The following is a 17,842-nucleotide window of genomic DNA, read 5'->3' on the forward strand; positions in this document are numbered from 1 at the left end:
CCTGAAAGATGCCTCCCAAATGTGTGGAAAAAGAAAGACAGAAATACCAAGGACACAGACACACACCAAGACAGGCCACATGCCCAGAACAAGACACGGATCCACAAGGCCTGTTTTGGCAAGAGCCAGCCGGAGCTCACAGACCTATCTGCAGACATGCATGCAGATGCACTGGCACACAGCTTTCCAGGCAGAGGCAGCCAGCAGCAGCCTGGCCCTGCAGCCCTCTGGTGTCTTGATGCTAAAGAGGAGGAAAGCGTGTCTCTCTTCTCAAACTTACCCATGATGGGTCCTCCCCCTAGGGCAGGTGAAACAGAGCTGCATCAGCCCCGCAACCTCCACACGTGGCCCTTTCCGGGCACTGGCCCCACTGTAGGTAGAGGCTTCAAAGAATGATCCAGCAAACAAGCACTTGGGTACTGGGAGAGTATTAGCTGGGGCGAGGCTGGGGCTGAGTGAGTGAGAGATGAGTGGTGGCAGTGACATGCCATATCCCTGCACAGGCGCTATACACCCAGAAGCAGGCAACACCTCGGACTGTGCAGGAGCAGGTGGTAGATGCCGCCCGCCTGCGGTGGCCACTGCTCTTCTCCCGACTCTTTGAAGTCACCACGCTCTCTGGTAATGGCATCTGACAGGGTGGGTGGGGGGTGGAGACCCCTCCTCAAGACCAGCCCAGGCTTTACACCTTGTCTCCTTTGGCCAGGCCCCCGACTGCCCAAGACTCAGCTGATCTTGGCTGTTAACTGGAAGGGGCTGTACTTCCTGGACCAAAGGGAGAAGATGCTCTTAGAACTCTCTTTCCCCGAGGTCATGAGTCTGATCACCAACAGGTGGGTGACCCTTGGGAAGGTGCCCAAATCTCTCTCTCTTCAGAAGCTCAGTCTTTGGGGCTCCAGGAGAGACGGAGAGAGGATGGCGCATTGTCCATGGGAGACCGGGCAGGGTGCGGGATGAGGACCAATGTGTGTAGTGTGGTGGCCATTGGACATGGGACCTCCCCGCCCTCTTCTGTCCCAGGCTCCACTGCCCCCTTTGGTACTGCATCTACAAATCATGCATTGCCCTCTCAGCCTCTCTTTAAAACCAAATCCACCAAGAAAGGGGCACGTAAGCTTGCAGCCTTTTAAGTGTGCATTTGTTTACAGGTTCCTTCTCTTCTCACTGGTCATGTAGAAGGTACAGACCATCTGGGAGAGAAGTCAAAAGACAGGGCCTGAGCGTGTGACACTAGTGTGGCCTTGCAGGCCAGGCCGGACTTTGTTCACCCCACCCCCATGGCTCTCTAGCTCTCATCTCCTCAGAATGCCTCCAAGCCTTTTGGGAAAGCCTTTACTCTGCAGAGCTCCCCTTCAGTTAAAGCCCCCAGTGTGTCATGACCATTATAATTGGTACCAGTACGTGCAGGGAACACACTGGCCACTGCTTACTGAGGCTGACTGTGTTGGGCATGTTTCCATAGGCCATGAAGTTCTCACAGCATAACCCAGTCTGCAGATGAATAAACTGAGGCAGGCAGAGGCTGGGTAGCTCACCAAAGCTGGCACCTCATCTCACCTCCAATGTTCTTTGCAGTGTACCTGGGGTGATCTGGTACACTGGCCACCTCATTATCTGCCCAGGGCAGACCTGGAGGTTTGGCACCACCCACTGCTTCTGAGGCCTGAGGGGCCCTGAACTTGGGCTGCCATTTGCGCCCCACACACACAGGTGCCTGGAGCTTGGACTGACCTGAGCTCAGATCCTGGCCCTGCAGTGGCCCTGGACAAGTCATGTTTCCTTGTCTGTAACTCAGGAGGGTCACCCCTTCTGAGGCTGTTGAGAGGCTGAAATGGAGAAGGTGAAGGAGGCCTCTGATCACATCACACCCTTTGTCTCCTCAGGGAGGCTCAGGGAGGACAGAGGCTGGTGCTGTCCACGCTGCATGAAGAGGAGTATGAGTTTGTGTCCCCTAGCAGTGTGGCCATCGCCAAGCTGGTGGCCACGTTTCTGGAGGGCTTGAAGGAGAGGTCCGTGTTTGCCATGGCCCTGCAAGACCGGAAGGCCACAGGTGCCTGACTGGGTGGGTTGGGGGTGTGATGAGGGGCAGTTCATGTGGTTGATGGGAAGGCGACTTGCTCGTCTCCATGTCACAGCAGCCATGTGGCATGGAGCAGGACACAAGGGACTTGAGCAGAGAGAGAAAGAGAGGACCACAAAACATGGGGGGCAGCTTTGGGCAAAGCCCTCCTTCCACACAATGAGGGGTTCAAGGAGGTGATCTCAAACCCTCCAAGGCTACCCTAGCTAAGGTCTGTACTGAGGGAAGCACAGGTAGGGCCTACACCCTCCCCCTGGAGAGAGCAGCCAGCCACCTGCTTGTCCTTTGAGCACCGCCCCCATAGCCACCCTGTTATCCCCTTTTACAGACAGAACCAGAGGCCCAGAAGGGAAGCCCCTTGTTCAGAGCTACAGAGTTCAGGTGGAGAGGAGTTTGAGCTCCACAGTCTCGCTTGCTTCTCTGCACACCAGCACCCCAGCAGGAGCTTGAGCACACATGGGAGATCGGTGGGGCAGTTCAAGCAAGGGCTTTGAAAGGAAGTGGGGAGGCCCAATGGTATTCAGAAGAAGGGGCTATGCTCTGTATCTCACAGCAGTAAGAACCTCAGCCCTGAAACCTTATCCCTGCCATCCATTCTGTCCTCACCACCACTTCATGAGGGAGGGCCTGTTATCTCACTTTACAGATGAGTTATCACACACAACCCAGGTAGGTGTGGGGACTGCAGCCAGGCCATTCTCGCCCTTGTCCACTCACCTCTTACCTCACAGGCTCTGGCTCCCGGTCAGGCCCCTGAGCAGGTGTCCCAAGATGGAGCTGGGGTCAGAGTTCCCCAGGCCCTTGAGTGCCCAAGCTCTGGGAATCCCACCACCGCTCCTGTCAGAGTGGCATTGGGCCCTCAGCTGTGTCTCAGCTTTCTCATCTCTCAAAAAAGACAACCCATGAAATGCCAGCACGCACAGGCAGAAGATCCACCATTTACCAAGGGCTCTGGCTTCTTCAAATGGTGGATCTTCTGCCTGTGCATGTGACCTGTAATTGCAGATGACGTCACCCTCCTGCCCTTCAAGAAGGGGGACTTGCTGATCCTGACAAAGAAGCAGGGGCTGTTGACCTCTGAGAATTGGATTCAGGGCCAGAATGACAGGACAGGCAAGACAGGGCTGGTGCTCACCACCTGCCTCTATGCCATCCCGACGGTCACCAAGCCCTCGGCACAGCTGCTGGTAACCTGTTCTCATCCCGGGCACCTTTGGGCACATGGGGAGATGGCTAGGACACAGCCTGGGGTCCTAGCTCAGGGGCCTACACCTCACTTTGCAGAAGGCCAGAGAGCCACCTGGGCATCAGGTCAGCTCCGCTAGCCCCACCGTCCCTCTGGGGTAATCATGAAGCTGGCAGTGTTTGTGCTATGCTTGGCACTTAAGAGTGAGGCTCAGCAAATGGCATTCCTTTCATCTCTTTCACCATGGGTGTATCTTAAGAACAAAGCCATCCTTTCCCCAGCCTCAGCCTCACTTAAACCCAGACCTAAGGGGGGCCCAGCTCTCCCTACTCCAGCCACTAAGACCACCCAGGGAGGCAGAACTAATAGGCATTCCAGCATGCATACCTTGAGTGCCAACTGTGTACCCCATGCCTGCAGTATAGAATTGAACACAACAGTGGCTCTGCCCTCAAGGAGCATTTGAGCAAATGATCAATTAATGGCAAGTATGTAAAGTGCTGCCAAGAAGCAGCGCTGGTTGTAATGGAAACAAATAATAGGATGGGGCTTCTCTATCCAGAGAGGCGTCTCTGAGGGAGTGACATTTGTGCTGCGACCTGAAAGAGGTGGGGGCCTAGCAGAAGGGCTAGGTGAGAGGTGCCCCTGAGGAGAGGGGCCCTGGGGAAGGGGAGCCTGGTGGGTCTGAGAAGCCCTCCTAAGGGAAAAGAAATAGGCTCAGAGAGGTTGAGTCACTGGTCCTGAGTTACACAGCAAGTAACATGGAAGGGGTAGGCCCGGGCTTGTTCAGCTCTGTGGTCCAGCGCCTTCCAAGTCACTGAGGCAACCAGATGAGGAAGAGTCTATGGGAAAGGCCTCACGGGCAATGGCTCCTGGAGACCCACAGGCCTGTGCCCCCACAGAGCTTGCTGGCCATGTCACCAGAGAAGCGGAAGCTGGCAGCCCAGGAGAGGCGACAGGCAGAGTCACCGCTTGAGGACCAGGCCATTGAGAAGCTGCATACCCTGGAGGAATTCTCCTATGGTTTCTTTAGGTGCCCACTCCACCCGCTAGAGACATACCATGAGACCCACTCCCACCAGCCCCTCTGCATTCCCCGATGGCTGTGGGGAGGCCTTGGAGGCAGGTGATGTGTCCACCTGGCCTCCCCAGGCAGGGAGGCAACCCTCTGACCCTCCCACGGCCACCCAGGGGGTTGGGGGCAGTGACCTGTGTCCCTGCTGAGTGCTGTGGGCGCAGAGAGCATCGCCACAGGGACCCACACTGGAGCCCGCATCTCCTTCCCCACTGTGCCACACATAGGCAAGTGGGGAGGGGACAGAGGAGCGGCAGGGGCAGAGGCTGGGTGAGGAGGGCCCTCATACCAACCTCTGTCTCTGATAGGGCCCCAGAAAAGGAGACAGTTAACAGGGCCATGTTCCCCCTGGCCCGGTCCCGGGGCCACCTGTGGGCACACTCCCCTGAGCCACTGCGGCAGCCTCTGCTCAAGCGTGTCCATGCCAATGCCGAGCTGCGGGACATCGCCTGTCAGATCTTCATCGATATCCTTCCCCAGCCAGCCCACCCCATCTCCATGCCAACTCCATGGCTATGAGCCCTGCGGCCACCTCTTGAGAGGCCAGGTCTCACAGAGCACAAGGCAAAGGCAGCGTGCAGCTCAGGGGGCAAGTTGTGGGCCATGTGGAGCCGGGGTCAGGGTCCATGGTGACAGGCATCCACAGAAGCATGTTCTCCTTGACAGCCACACCCATCCTCAGGTACATGGGCGACTACCCCTCTAGGCAAGCCTGGACCTCCGTGGAGCTCACCGACCAGATCTTCTCCTTGGCCCTCCAGGATACAGCCCTGCAGGATGAGGTCTACTGCCAGATCCTGAAGCAGCTGACACACAATACCAAGAGGTCTACTGGGGATGGGGTAGGGGTGGAGGGTAAAATGCTGGGCCCCCTCAGTCCTCACCCAGACCCCAGAGGCTGTGCCCACTGTTCAGCGGGGGAGGTAGAAGCTCGTGGAAGCCACACAGCCTGCCTGGGCACTTGCAGTGGCAGTGGGATGGGCTGGAACCCTGGTCTCTCCTGCTGACATTCTAGTATGCTCAGAGCAGGGAGAGCAATAGGCCTGCCTTGGGCCCTGCCTGCTCCCACTGTCTCTCCTGTGCGACCCAGGAAGGCCATGGCCTCTCTAAACCTCAGTGTACTCCTCCACAAAATGGGCACAATATCACCACTTCTTGCCCGTAGCCTCAGGCAGGCCTCGTGTGCCATCTCACTAAGGTGCCTGGCTGGCCTAGCCTCTGGGAGGGGCTCTTCCTGGGCTGATGGGCGCTGCCACCCTCAGGTATAGCGAGGAGCGGGGCTGGCAGCTGCTATGGCTCTGTACTGGTCTCTTCCCACCTGGCAAGGCACTGCTGCCCCATGCGCAGAAGTTCATAGACACCAGGAGGAGGAAGCCGCTGGCCCCTGATTGTAGCCGCCGCATCCAGAGGGTCCTGAGGTGAGCCTGCCAGCCCCCATGCCCAACTGCCCCAGAGTGTCAGCCGGGGAAGGCTGAGGGGCCCAGCGGGCCCTCCAGAAGTTCGTAGTCCAGTGCAGCCAGAATCCATGTCTTCTCCAGAAGCTGGTATTAGTTTAATGAGGCAAGACCAGGTCCCCAGCCACTGGGGAGGAAAATGGAAAGTGAGGCCCAGAAAGGTCTCAGCCAGGTCTGCTGGTCGGTAGAGGCTTCTGGCAGGCTCGGTTGTGGCCGTGAGCTCCCCTACCCCCACGGCTGCCTGTCCAGAGCACAGAAGGAACTTCCTGGAAGCCATAGGGTGACTTGGATGCCCCATGCCATCCATGTTCCTGCTTAGCCCAGCCCAGAGTGGCCGAAGTCAGAGGCCCATCCCTGCCAATCCATGTGCCATTTCCACATCCCAGCTCTCCCACAACCAAGCAGGTCTCCTCAGCTCTGTCTTGGATGCTGTCTGTCCCCTGGCTTGAAGAAGGGTATGAGGGAGGGTGGGATGGCTGTGTGAGTGGCTGTGAAAATGAGTGGCAGCCCTGGTCATTGAGAGGTAGGTGAGTGCCCTTAGAAAGGCCCTGCCAGAGTCCCTGAGACCTGTCCCACGCTCCTGCTGTGTGAGAACAAGAATACATCCCAGCCTGCCTGCCAAAGGCCTTGGCCAGCCAGGTCCTCCCATGTGTGTCCCAGGCCTTCACGGCCTCCTCAGAACCCTGGGTCACCTGGGAGGTGAGTCCAGGCTGGCCTCTGCTGCCTCCTCTGGGCCATGTGCTAAGCGCCACAGGCGGGGCAGCCCCCTGAACCACCCTCTTGACAATGGTCACTGGGGTTATTTCTTGTTTCATGCCTAGCACATTGTTAACGTAGTTAGCTTGGAGGACGCTGGTTGGGCTGGGCTGGGCTGGGCGGCGGGCAGGACAGAAGGCACAGCATGCACTGTCCTGCTCTAGGACGGGGCCCCGAAAGCAGCCCCCACACCAGCTAGAAGTGGAGGCCACTGAGCAGAACATCTCCCGAATCTGCCACAAGATCTACTTCCCCAACGACACCAGCGAGGTAAGCCCCTGCCCCAGGGACCTGGGCTTACCAGCACCTGGCCCCAGCCTAGGGCAAGTTCCCATGACTTTGATTACTTGAGGAGTGGGTGGTCTCACCTTCACTGCTTTCCTGACTTCGCCCCATCTCCCCCAAGAAACTGTCTGCCCTGCCCTCACTGGTACCCTATGATGGTGAAGTGAGTGCTGTGCACCCTCAGAGCAGAGCAGGGCCACCCCGGGTGAGGCTGCTAATGCAGTGTACCCAAAGGTACAGAGGGGCATTCTAGGCCAAAACATGGAAGAGAAGAGGCCAGAAGTGCGGGCAGCCACGCCAAGTCCTAGGGGCCACGGGGCCCCTGCGGGCTTCTGATCCTGCCCCAGGCATGGGGAGCGGGTGCTGCCATTGGGTGTGCCTATGAACAGAGCCTATGTTGACAGCTGGGGATGGCAGAGGGGACAGATGGGAGGTGGGAGACTGTCTAGTCCCAGCTGTGATGTAAAGGCCCTTGGCCAAGTGACAGCAGTAGAGCGAGGGGCGGAGGAGACAAAGCGATGTGCCTTCCCAGCCCTCCCCATTGGCACTGTGGCCTTTGTGGTCTTGGAGCCGGTTGAGTCCCCCAGAAATTTCCCACAGTCTGGCTGCAGGGTTCTCAAAGCAAGTTTAAAGGCTGGGCCTCTCGGGCTCCCGAGGTAGTTAACTGTGTGACTAAACAACAAAAACATCTGGCCAGTCTTCTCAGGCCAGGGCACGTCCTGCCCATTTTAGGAAGGTGCAGCAGTGTCAGGCTGTGAGGGGGTCATCCAGGCTAAACCTTGTCCTAAGACATTCCCACGCTGGCTCTGTGCCCAGATGCTGGAGGTGGGAGCCAACACGCGGGTGCGGGAAGTGTGTGAGAGCATTGCCACCAGGCTGCAGCTGGCCTCCTGGGAAGGCTGCAGCCTCTTCATCAAGATCGCAGACAAGGTACAGCTGGCAGATGGGCCAGGGTCAAAGGGGGAAAAGCAGGCAGGGTGTGTGGTAGTCCCTACCCGTGGTGGCCCAGCCCCTCACTGCACGCTGAGGGGCTGTGAGGACAAAGGTGGATGGGTTCATGGAGCCCACAGGCCCCCAAATGAGCACCTAGCCTCTCAGGCCCTAGTGCTCCCCAAGAGGGTGCTCCCCAGAAGTCCCTCCACCTGTGCACCTCCCTGTACCTCCCTTCACATGCACCCCAGGTCATCAGTCAAAAGGAGGGAGACTTCTTCTTCGACTCCTTGCGGCAGGTGTCTGACTGGGTGAAGAAAAGCAAGCCCCAGAAAGAAGGTGGGGTGTCTGTAGGGCAGGGAGGGGCAAAGAAGGGGGAGTACATCTAGGATGGAGGGGGAGGGGTGGGGACTATCTGCATCCCTGGGCCAGGGTCAGAAGGCTCCCCTAACATCTCCTGTGTGGCCCATGCCCTTTCACTCATTGCCCCTTGTGACCTCCATGTCATGGGTACGGTCAGGCCTGGGTGCAGGTGGTGAGGGCCCTGCTCTGGGAGCTCTCCCAGCTTGGGCAGGTACAAGGCATAAGGGCAGGCCTAGAACAGATGGCAGGGTGATGAAGGGTGCAAGGGGGCCAAGGGGGTGGATGGAGGCCTGACGCTCATGGGGAGGTCCAGGCACATTCCTGGAGAAGGTGGCTTCTATACTAGTCATGAAGAATGAGAAAGAGTTGGGGCCAGGGAGGAAGAAGAGTGGAGGCTTTCCAGCAGGGAGGCAGCAGGAGCAAACACAGTGGCAATGTGAGCAGGCGTCAAGGAGAGTGGGTTGCAGGCAGGGTGTAGGCAGGTGGGCAGCAGGGCCCTGGGCTGGGGCGGTCCTGGTGAGAGCCAGGCCCCAGGATAGGCTGGGTGCTTACTGCCGCCCCTGCCCAGGGGCCCCCATGATGCTCCCCTACGAGGTGTACTTCATGAGGAAATTGTGGCTCAGTGTGGCCCCGGGCAAGGACATGAATGCAGACACCATACTCCATTACCACCAGGTACCTGGGCAAGCTCCTTCCTGGTAGGGGTTTGAGTCCACCCTCACTCCATCCCACAGCCGCCTTGCCCTAGGGGGCCTGACCCTCACTGGGTGGTCCAGGAACTTCCAGAAGTCTCACCAGGGGCCTTCTAGAGCCCTTCAGGCCCCATGTGGTAGCCAGGCTGACCCCCTAAGGGTTCTAGAGCCAGAAGGAGAGAAAGAGAGCAGCGTTTGGGGAGTGACTGTGCCAGCACCGGCAGCACGACTGCCAGGAAGGGGAGGGGGCAGAGGGCCCCGCAGTCCTGGGAACACTTGCCCTTGTCCTGAAGGGTCAACTACATAAGGGTGGAGCGGGCCACTGTGTTCACAGCGAGCTGTCAGGGACTCCGGCCCCAACTTGGAGGGTCGTTACCTCTGTAGCAAACCCTACCCAGAGGGCCTTAGCTTCTTGCTGGTTCTGTCTCCTGCATGAGTGGGGAGCAGCAGCCTAAGGCCCAGTGTGTCCATCACCCAGGAGCTGCCCAAGTACCTGCGTGGATTCCACAAGTGTTCAAGAGAGGATGCTGTCCACCTGGCAGGACTCATCTTCAAGGCCCAGTTCGACAATGACCAGTCTCAGCTAGCTAGTATCCCCAAGATCCTGAGGGAACTTGTGCCTGAGAATCTCACCCGCCTAATGTCCTCGGAGGAATGGAAAAAGGTCCCTGACTAGAGTTGGGGAGGTACCCCACCTGGGTTTAATAAGCACATTCCTTGGCTTGGAGGGTGGGCTGGGTCTGCATATAGCTCCCCTTCCCCACTGTCCACAGCACCTTGGAGACACGTTCTTCTCCCTAGGGTGCAGGGGACGCACTTGGCTCTAAGTGCCCCCCAGGCTGGCCTCAGGCACAGAGGCACTGCTCTGGGCTGGGACCTCAGGGCCCCATGTGTAGGGCCCGGTCAGGCAGTGGCCCCCACCAGGACTTCACTGACCCTCACTTCCCACAGAGCATCCTTCTGGCCTGTGACAAGCATAGGGACAAGACAGCAGAGGAGGCCAAAGTGGCCTTCCTAAAGTGGATCTGCCGGTGGCCCACCTTTGGTTCTGCCTTCTTCGAGGTGAAGGTAGGTCTCACCCATGGCCAGCTGGGCTTGCCCAAGCAGGCCCCACCCAGCTCTTGGCCCTAGCAGCCTGAGCTTCTCTTTCAAACACACGTCTTGGGGCAAGGCTGATGCCACATATGAGACGGGCATGTGTGCACGTATGCATGCGTGTGCCTCAGGGAGGTGGCCACCTGGCTTTCCAAGCTGGGCTCTGACCACCATGCCCCTCCCCAGCAAACCTCGGAGCCCTCCTACCCAGCCATCATCCTCATCGCCATCAACCGACACGGGGTTCTGCTCATCCACCCCAAGACCAAGGTAGCAGCAGGGCCCCGCTGGGCTGGGGAGGCCATCAGGGGCCCGAGACCCCAACATGGGTGGGGCTGCAGTCCTGCCCTCTTGGCCCCCTCCCACAGCTCTGGAGGACCCCAGGGCAGCAGCTCAAACTCAGACCCTGGGCCCCGGCTTCGGTGGGCTCCTATGCGCCCACCCACCCACCCACTCTGCCCTCAGGAGCTGCTCACTACCTACCCCTTCACCAAGATTGCTAGCTGGAGCAGTGGCAGCACCTACTTCCACATGGCGCTGGGGAGCCTGGGCCGGGGCAACCGCTTGCTGTGTGAGACCTCTCTGGTGAGCCCCAGGCCTGGGGGTGTCCTAGGGGCCCTAGTCCCTTCTCCCGGCCCAAACATACAGGACCCAGAGGCATAGAGACTGGGTTCTCCCCATGCTGACCCACCACTGCACCAGGCAAGTTGTTCACTATGGGGGTATAGCCCCCTGTGCCCAGGGTGGGCAGGGCCAGGCTGGGAGGCCTGGAAGGAGGCGCAGGCTGTGCATCATCCAGGAGTATGCTAGCAAGGCCTGGCAGCAGGCCCCGTGGTCCTGGGTCACCCTTCCTATAGCAGGAGCTTCTGTATTCACCTCTCTGCGCAGTGTGTCCCTGAGGTAGAAGCTGGGCACTGCCAGGCCCTGGCCAAGCCTGCCCAGCTGGACCCCGCAGCCTCCAACCCCACCCTTCCCCTATCCAGGGCTACAAGATGGATGACCTGCTGACTTCATATGTGCAACAGCTCATGAGCACCGTGAACAAACAGCGGAGTGCCCGGGTCCCAGCCCTGGCTGATCCCTAGCAGCAGGGGTTCGCTTGCCCATACAGTCACTCTTCTCAATCTGGGGTCCTTCTTTTGGCCCAGGCCCTGCCCTCTGCAGATAGCCTTTCATGTTACCTTCTCCCCAAAACATACATACCACCTAGCACCACCTAGCACCCCAGGCTGCTCCCCTAACTCCAGGTGCTGATCACACAGAGTCAGAGGAGAGAGGCCAAGGTGGGGCTGGTAGGGCCAAAGGTGCTAGGCCTCCCAGCTGGTGGGTGGATGGCTGAGAAGATACCCCTAGAATGTTCAATAAAGATTCCTGGAGCAGTGGGGAGTGTGTCAGTGAGAGGACAGGGTGAGGGGTCACGTGGGCAGGAAGCCTGGGAGGCACTGGCCAACAAAGGGTCTCTTCCAGGAAAATCAAAAAGCATTGTGGCTTCTCCAGGGACACTTGGATGACGACTCTGTTCTCAAGGAATGACTTCATTGGTTTCTCCCTCCTATCTTCCTTATCTTCCTGCTTCTTGCACTGGGGAGAGGCCCCTCTGCAAACCTTTTTTCCTTACCCTGTAGGGCAATGAGACACAAAATTCCTGCCAGGAGGGCCAGTATAGGCACAGGCCACTGGCTTCACGCTAAGACCAGTCTCTCCCCAGGCAGGAGGCAGAGCTGGGTGCAGGGCCTTGAAGACCTGGCTTTGCCCCCAGTTACACTGGCAGCCCTGACCCCTGCCACCCTCCACCTACCAGGACATCCTTCGTGGACTGAGGAGGGTTTCTGGCTGCTCTCCAAGCCCTGATGGCAGCCTGGCCCTAGGTCCCATCTGCCCTGCATGGTGTCTGGTGCTCTAAGTGTTCAACAGCCCTGAAGCACTGCCCAGGTCCTCACCAACGCCACAATCCACACAGGTCTCATCGTGTCAATAAGCCTTTGTTTATTGTGCAGTGTGAGTCCTAACACCAGGTCCTGTGCTGGCCACAGAGGAAGTGTCTTCCCTGGAAGGCAGGAAGGAGCCAGAGCCACCCACCTGATCCCACCACCTCCTGGTTCAGCATGTACCCTGGGGGCTGGGGGTGGAGCTGGAGGAGCTGTGGTGACCACAGAGGAGTTCTGGGGGACCATGGTGGCCGAGGCTCAGGATGGAGAGACAGGGGAAGTAGAGTCCTTGTCTCTCCTGCTGATTTGTGGAGCGAGGTGACAGGACTTGCTAGCCTAGTTTGGGCACAGGAATCCTACTTGGTTGAGTGAGTGCATGGCTGAGGGATAGAAGAGTCGCTCCCCAGAGGCTCCTTTCTGCGTGGCCTTGGTTCTGGGGCTGGGGTGCCTGCCTGGCCATGGAAGGCCACACGTATGCACAGTGGGGCCACTCAGGCAGAGGATGGCCAAGCCCACACAGAAGAATGTGAGCCGCTAGGCCTCTTGTGAGGATGGGATAGGTCAGAGAGATAGAGCTGGGAGCAGTGCCCCACGTCTGGGGCCTAGTGAACCCAGGCCCCAATTCGCTCTTGTCCCTGGAGGACCCTGGGCTAAATCTTATGGGCACAGGCCTGGCACAGGCTCACAACTTCCAGGGCCCTGCCTCTGCCCTGTGCCTGCAGAGAAAGAAGGAGAGGAGCCCAGGGAAAGGGGGAGAAGTTGAGAGGAGGGAATGCTGACCAGAGAAAGGGAGAAAAAGGACCGGGAAGTAAGGAGGTGGGGACAGATGAAGGGTGATGACACTAGGGGGTGGAGGTGGCAAACAGAAGAGGGCAGCAGGGGCAGAAAGACCAGCAGGAAGGAGAAGAGGGGGCCTCTCAGGTGGAGTCAAGGCCCACAGACTTGGGGTTAGCCTTGCGGGCAGCCAGCTCGGACAGCTTCTTCAGCCGCTTCTTCAGCTCCAGAGGGAACTTCTCATAGCATCTCTTACACACAGGCTTCATGTCAAACTCCACAAACTTGTTCCTGGGGAGGAAGCACAAGTCAAGGGAGCCCCATGCCCCACCAGCTCTGAGCCAGGTCTCCCCTGACCCTGTAGAGCCAGAGCTGGACGAGCGGCCTTCCCTCGGGCCCGAGCCCACAGCCTCCCCACCAGCCTGCCTCAGCCAGCAGGCGAGGCCCCAGGGTGAGCTTTGGACGAGGAGGTGGGCTTCCAGGCCTCCCTTCCCTCCGAAAAGCTTCTCTCCCATTCCTACACTGCAGAAGACTCCGTGCTGCCCATACCTCACCCCAGCTCGTCATCTTGCATCCCTCTCAGCTTCCTGAATGAGCCAGGGGTCTGAGCCTCTGCCTTTGAATTCACTATTCCCTGGGTTGGAATGCCCTTCACTCCCCGAGCCCAGGGACCTTGTGGATGTGTGTTACTTCTCCTTTCACTGTGCCTTAGGGATCCACAGCCCTGACACCATGAGGCTAGAGCTGTCTGTCCCTTCTCCCACTGCATCCCTGAGGCCTGACCACAGTAGGTGTCAGGGAAGGCCTGATGAAAGGCAGAGCCCATAGAAAGCCCACACAAGTTGGAGCCTTGTGACATGCTCCATGAGGAGGAGGTTGCTGTGCAGCTCCCTCTCTGCCCAGCGCAGGCACTCCTGGGAGGCTGGCAGGACTTACTTCAGGGTGAGCTTGCTGTTGCAGGTAGAGCAGGAGAAGCAGTTCACACACCAGGCCTTGTTGAGAGCTGACACCACTGTGATGGGCAGATGAGGCTAGGGCTTAGCAGACTTCCCCCAGGCTACCAGCAGGCCCGACTGTGCAAAATGATGGCCAGCTGGGCCTGCAGTTGCAGGACGCAGAGTCTAGAGGGACAGCAGGGAGGCGGGAGTGGAGGAGGGAGGGAGCACAGGGACAGAAGTGGCTTACCGTCACCCTCGATGACGTGGCTGCAGCTGTAGCAGACATCCCCAAAGAGCTGTGGACCAAGCAGGTGTCAAACATGCAGGCAGTCATGTCCCAGCCCAGGGCCAGGGCTCTGGCCTGGTCCCCACCCTGACTTGCCCCAAATGGCAGCTCTCAGCCATCCACCTGGGCCTCCTGGGCCCTCCTGCCAGTGCACAGCCTCAGACTTGAGGTGAGGGCACCTCTGGCCCATCAGAATCATCCCCTCAGAAGTACAACAGGTTGAAGCATTGCTCCTCAAAATGCCCCTTGGTTCCTGCTGGTGTCCTCAGGGGTATGGACAAGGGTAGCAACACTTGTCTTCTGCACAAGAGCAGCTGGGTAGCCCTGCCAGACATAGCAGGAAGGAGGAGGCTGGTGGCACACATCAGCCCCATGAACCCAGGACTTCACATTGTCATCTAGTTCAGTCCCCACAAAAGGCCTAGGTTAGAGGGGCGCATTTTTCAAATGAGGACATTGAGGCCAACAGGGCTACCCAGGTCTTAAGATCCTGTACTTCAACACCACAGCAAGCCCGAGGGGGCCATCCCACATCCTCACCTGCTCTGATAGTGCTCCCATTGCTCCCTAGCAGCCTCCCAAGCACACCTTCCGGTAGGCTCCCCACAGTCCCCAACGGGGGCAGGCAGCCTCCCCTCCAAATTTTCGTCCTTGCAGGCCCTGCCAGCCGCCCATGGCCCCAGGCCTCACCTGGTTGTAGTGGGTCTCACAGTAGGCCAGGCCCTTCTTCTCATAGTGCCGGTGCCCCAGGAACGGCTTTTCACACTTGGCACAGACGAAGTGCTGGGAGTAGAGCAGGGAGTAGCAAGGCAGCTCAGGGCTAGAGCAGTGTCCCCAGTAGACAGAGTAGGGTAGAGCACCTCACTGGGTTCACAAGTGGGCAATGGGACTCATACCTGCATGGCCTGCCCCTGGGTCAGCAGACCCCATGCCTCCCCTAACGTGCAGTGAGTGATACTGCATGTGCTACTCCTCTCTGGGGTTGCTCCACCCCCATCAGCCTCGGCATAAGTCATCAGGTGCTGGTTAGGTTCCCACAGTGTGCTAGGCCCTCCCAGGTGGGGCTGCTCTGTTATTTGCATGGCGCCTTCTCGGAAGGCTGCACGTGTCTATCTCCCATGGGCATCCCTTACAAGCCCCGAGTCACTGAGCAGTATCTTATCATTCAGCAAGGATTTGGCCACCCCCAGCAAAGTGGGGGCCAGGCCTGTATCAGGAACTTCCCAAAGATGTCACTAAGGCAGAGCTTCCAGAACAGAGTTGGCCAGAGCACTGAGGAGCGAAAGTCTCCTTTCCAAGTAGTGTCTATAAGACCGTTAGAGCCCATAGTGCAGAGGAATGATCCAGGTGGCCCAGGTGGATACACCTGAGGAGCTTGCCAACAGGTATACCCAGCTTCCATCTACATGGGGCTGTATACACAGCCAGCTCTGTCAACCACAATCCCACAATCCCTAAGACTTTCTCATGACTTTAGAATCCTCCAGAAGGCCAGGAAGGGGAGGAAGGTGGGCATGGCTGCTTGACCACAATCTGTGTGCTGAGGTCTCCCGTTCCATGGACGAGCTGGCACCAAGCCAGGGGCTGCACCCAAGAGGAAGGTGCCTGCTAGGAGCTGGGAGCCAGCCACACAGCCTGGGGGTAGGAGTGTGGAGGCGCTGCAGGGCCAGACTCTCACCACAAACAGGAGCCAGGGGCACCCTGCCTCCTGCCTGGGCTGGCTTCGCTCACCTCCACGTGCCACTGTTTGCCTAGTGCATTGACCACGCGGCCCTCGATGGGCCGGCGACAGGCCCCACAGATGGGAACACCCATCTTGTCATGGCATGGCAGGCAGTAGAGCTCCCCCTTCAGCTCACGGGCCTCGGCAGTCAGCTCCTTCCTGGAAGACAGGTGGAGTGGCCAGGTAAGGATCCGGCCCTTCTTCAGGGCCTGTACTGGCCAGGGTCACAGCAGCCCTGCTAACCCCAGGGAGCAGCTTTCTGAGAGGCCCCACTCTGTGCCAGCAGACGGCTCTTTGATCTTTGGTCTCTCTGGGGACTTCCTGTGTCCCAGACAGGCCCTGGGGCAAAGGATTCCCGCACAGTCCTTGCAGAAAGCAGCCTGTGTTAGCACTGTCAGGTCCTCTGAGAAGCAGATCTGTTTTCTGGGCCCCACTGCACCAGTCTGGGAGTCTGGGACAGGCGTGAGGGAATGGCCCTGCAGCCTCTCTTTCCTCTCTCCTCCCCTCTCCAACTCTAACACCAACCCTTCCTCCCCATTGTTGACCTCCATGCCTTTGATTCTTTCCTGTTGTCTTTATCCAGAGGCCTATAGCCTTCCCTTACCCCTGAATCTCAAGCACCAAATCATGCACGTCCTCCCTGAAAAGAGCCCTGGAGAAAGGGGCTTCCTGGAGCGGAGGTTTCCCGGCCCATTCCCCTCAGCCCTACACCCCTCTCTCCTGCCTCATCACTGCCCCAGGTGGGGGTCCCACCCAACTCTCCACCAGCCCTAGTCTTTCATACCTGCAGTGGGTGCAGCTGAAGTGGTCTGGATGGTATGCGTCACTCCTGAACATGAGGGGCTGCTCCTCGATGACCAGGTGGCACCGCTGACAGATGTACTTGCCCAGGCCCTTAGCCTTCTCACGGTTGTGGCAAGGTCGGCACAGGTGCCTGTGGGAAGCAGGCGGGCATTAGGGGCAGACTGCCCATTCCTCCTTTTCCTCTGTGGCCACTTCCAAGGAGAAAAGATCCCTGAACCACCCGAGCTTTAATGAATGCCTGTAAGCCTCAAGGGGCTCAGCCAGTGGTCCCAGAGCAGGCCAGCCAGTCCTGCAGCCAAGAAGGCCACAACCACTGACATGTCCTCCAAAAGGAGCCTCTGCAGAGCAGAAAGACCAGGAGGAGGTATACCAGCGTGCTGGTGCTTGCTGTCTTTGAGTGGTATGGCCAACACGATAGCTTTCCTTTTTCCACTTGTCCTGAGCCTCAGACGTCATGTGGAATAGAGCACACATTTCACTGACATTTGCTGAAAAATTAGTTTTATTTTTCAAATGTCTTTTAACACACAAGTATTATGTAGTAGCTATTAGCCTTAACCCTGTCAACTGGCCAAGGAGGGCCCGGTCTGTCGGCCTGCACTGTCCTTCCTTTGGGGTCTGCCAGACAAAAAGGGACCAAACATCTACAGGCTCTTTTTGTCTCCAAAGACAAGCATGCCTGTGTCAGACAGAGGCCTCCAAACCCAGGAACTGTCATTACAGAGTCTTTTTTGTGAAGACCTCAAAGTAATTTCTGATGCTACTCCCTGTGTTGGGCAACAGCTGTGTTCTCTCTCTACTGAGAGAAATCAACATGGTTCCTGTTTCTCTGGCCCTCGAAGGTGGCAGGAACTTAGACTACATGTGCCAGGCAAAGATATACAAAGGCCTCAATCCATTGCTCCTCATCTCTGCCTCGCACCCCAATCTGTACATGTCCCTGATGCATCCGGGCCCTCCTCCTCCCTTTCCAGATTCCCAATTCACAGCGAGCCTCTCCACCCCTCACCTGATCCCAGTGTTGGCCCCTTTATAGGCAGGTCGGGGAGTCCACTAAAGATTAACTTTCAGGCCCGGCGTGCTGGGCAGATCCTGGATGCCAGGGCAGCCCAACTCAGGGTCCATGCTCTTGACCACAGAGCTTGTGCCTGATTTGGGTCTGGGCTCCATGACGCATAACACTGCTCTCCACTTGCCCTATCTCAGTCTTATCTCCCCAATGAGTGTGAATGCTAAGGAGCCCAAGTGAACGCCCAGCTGCTGACAGCTCCCAGCTGTGCCCGCCACACACAGCAGCAGCTTAGGATGAGTCTGCCGGCACATGAATGGGTGTGAAGGAGAGGAAGAATGGGATTGTGGGCATCATTTCCCTGTGACAGCACAGTCAGACTGAGACTGGGAGCTGGTGTCCTGGACTGGGATCCCTGGCTCTCTCTACCTGTCTATGGGCCACAAATGTGGCCCATGGCTGCA

The 17,842-nt window shown here is 58.2% G+C and overlaps 2 protein-coding genes across 6 annotated transcripts in view; one reads left to right on the forward strand and one right to left on the reverse strand.

Annotated features, from left to right (window-relative positions):
* MYO7B (myosin VIIB) overlaps window positions 1–11,295 on the forward strand; it is a 98,372-nt gene extending 87,077 nt beyond the window's left edge. The window contains exons 32-48 of the mRNA XM_039851281.1: window positions 504–621; window positions 707–833; window positions 1,884–2,050; window positions 3,086–3,267; window positions 4,169–4,299; window positions 4,650–4,807; window positions 5,014–5,167; window positions 5,604–5,759; window positions 6,716–6,821; window positions 7,653–7,766; window positions 8,018–8,105; window positions 8,698–8,804; window positions 9,300–9,485; window positions 9,773–9,889; window positions 10,103–10,186; window positions 10,382–10,501; window positions 10,900–11,295. Of these exons, the coding sequence (XP_039707215.1) occupies window positions 504–621; window positions 707–833; window positions 1,884–2,050; window positions 3,086–3,267; window positions 4,169–4,299; window positions 4,650–4,807; window positions 5,014–5,167; window positions 5,604–5,759; window positions 6,716–6,821; window positions 7,653–7,766; window positions 8,018–8,105; window positions 8,698–8,804; window positions 9,300–9,485; window positions 9,773–9,889; window positions 10,103–10,186; window positions 10,382–10,501; window positions 10,900–11,001 (2,217 nt within the window). The 3' untranslated portion in view covers window positions 11,002–11,295. The remainder of the gene's footprint in view (window positions 1–503; window positions 622–706; window positions 834–1,883; window positions 2,051–3,085; window positions 3,268–4,168; window positions 4,300–4,649; window positions 4,808–5,013; window positions 5,168–5,603; window positions 5,760–6,715; window positions 6,822–7,652; window positions 7,767–8,017; window positions 8,106–8,697; window positions 8,805–9,299; window positions 9,486–9,772; window positions 9,890–10,102; window positions 10,187–10,381; window positions 10,502–10,899) is intronic.
* A 586-nt stretch (window positions 11,296–11,881) lies between these two features.
* The window catches only part of LIMS2 (LIM zinc finger domain containing 2), a 40,721-nt gene continuing 34,760 nt past the window's right edge, over window positions 11,882–17,842 (reverse strand). For all 5 annotated transcript variants that reach the window (XM_039851285.1, XM_039851287.1, XM_039851288.1 and 2 more), the window contains exons 5-10: window positions 16,350–16,499; window positions 15,574–15,724; window positions 14,533–14,625; window positions 13,804–13,852; window positions 13,555–13,630; window positions 11,882–12,909 (exon numbers count right to left, since the gene is read on the reverse strand). In XM_039851285.1, coding sequence (XP_039707219.1) covers window positions 12,762–12,909; window positions 13,555–13,630; window positions 13,804–13,852; window positions 14,533–14,625; window positions 15,574–15,724; window positions 16,350–16,499 — 667 coding nt within the window. In that variant the 3' untranslated portion in view covers window positions 11,882–12,761. The remainder of the gene's footprint in view (window positions 12,910–13,554; window positions 13,631–13,803; window positions 13,853–14,532; window positions 14,626–15,573; window positions 15,725–16,349; window positions 16,500–17,842) is intronic.

This window comes from Pteropus medius, unplaced genomic scaffold (genome assembly GCF_902729225.1).
Source record: "Pteropus medius unplaced genomic scaffold, Ma_sr-lr_union100, whole genome shotgun sequence".
NCBI lineage: Eukaryota > Metazoa > Chordata > Mammalia > Chiroptera > Pteropodidae > Pteropus > Pteropus medius.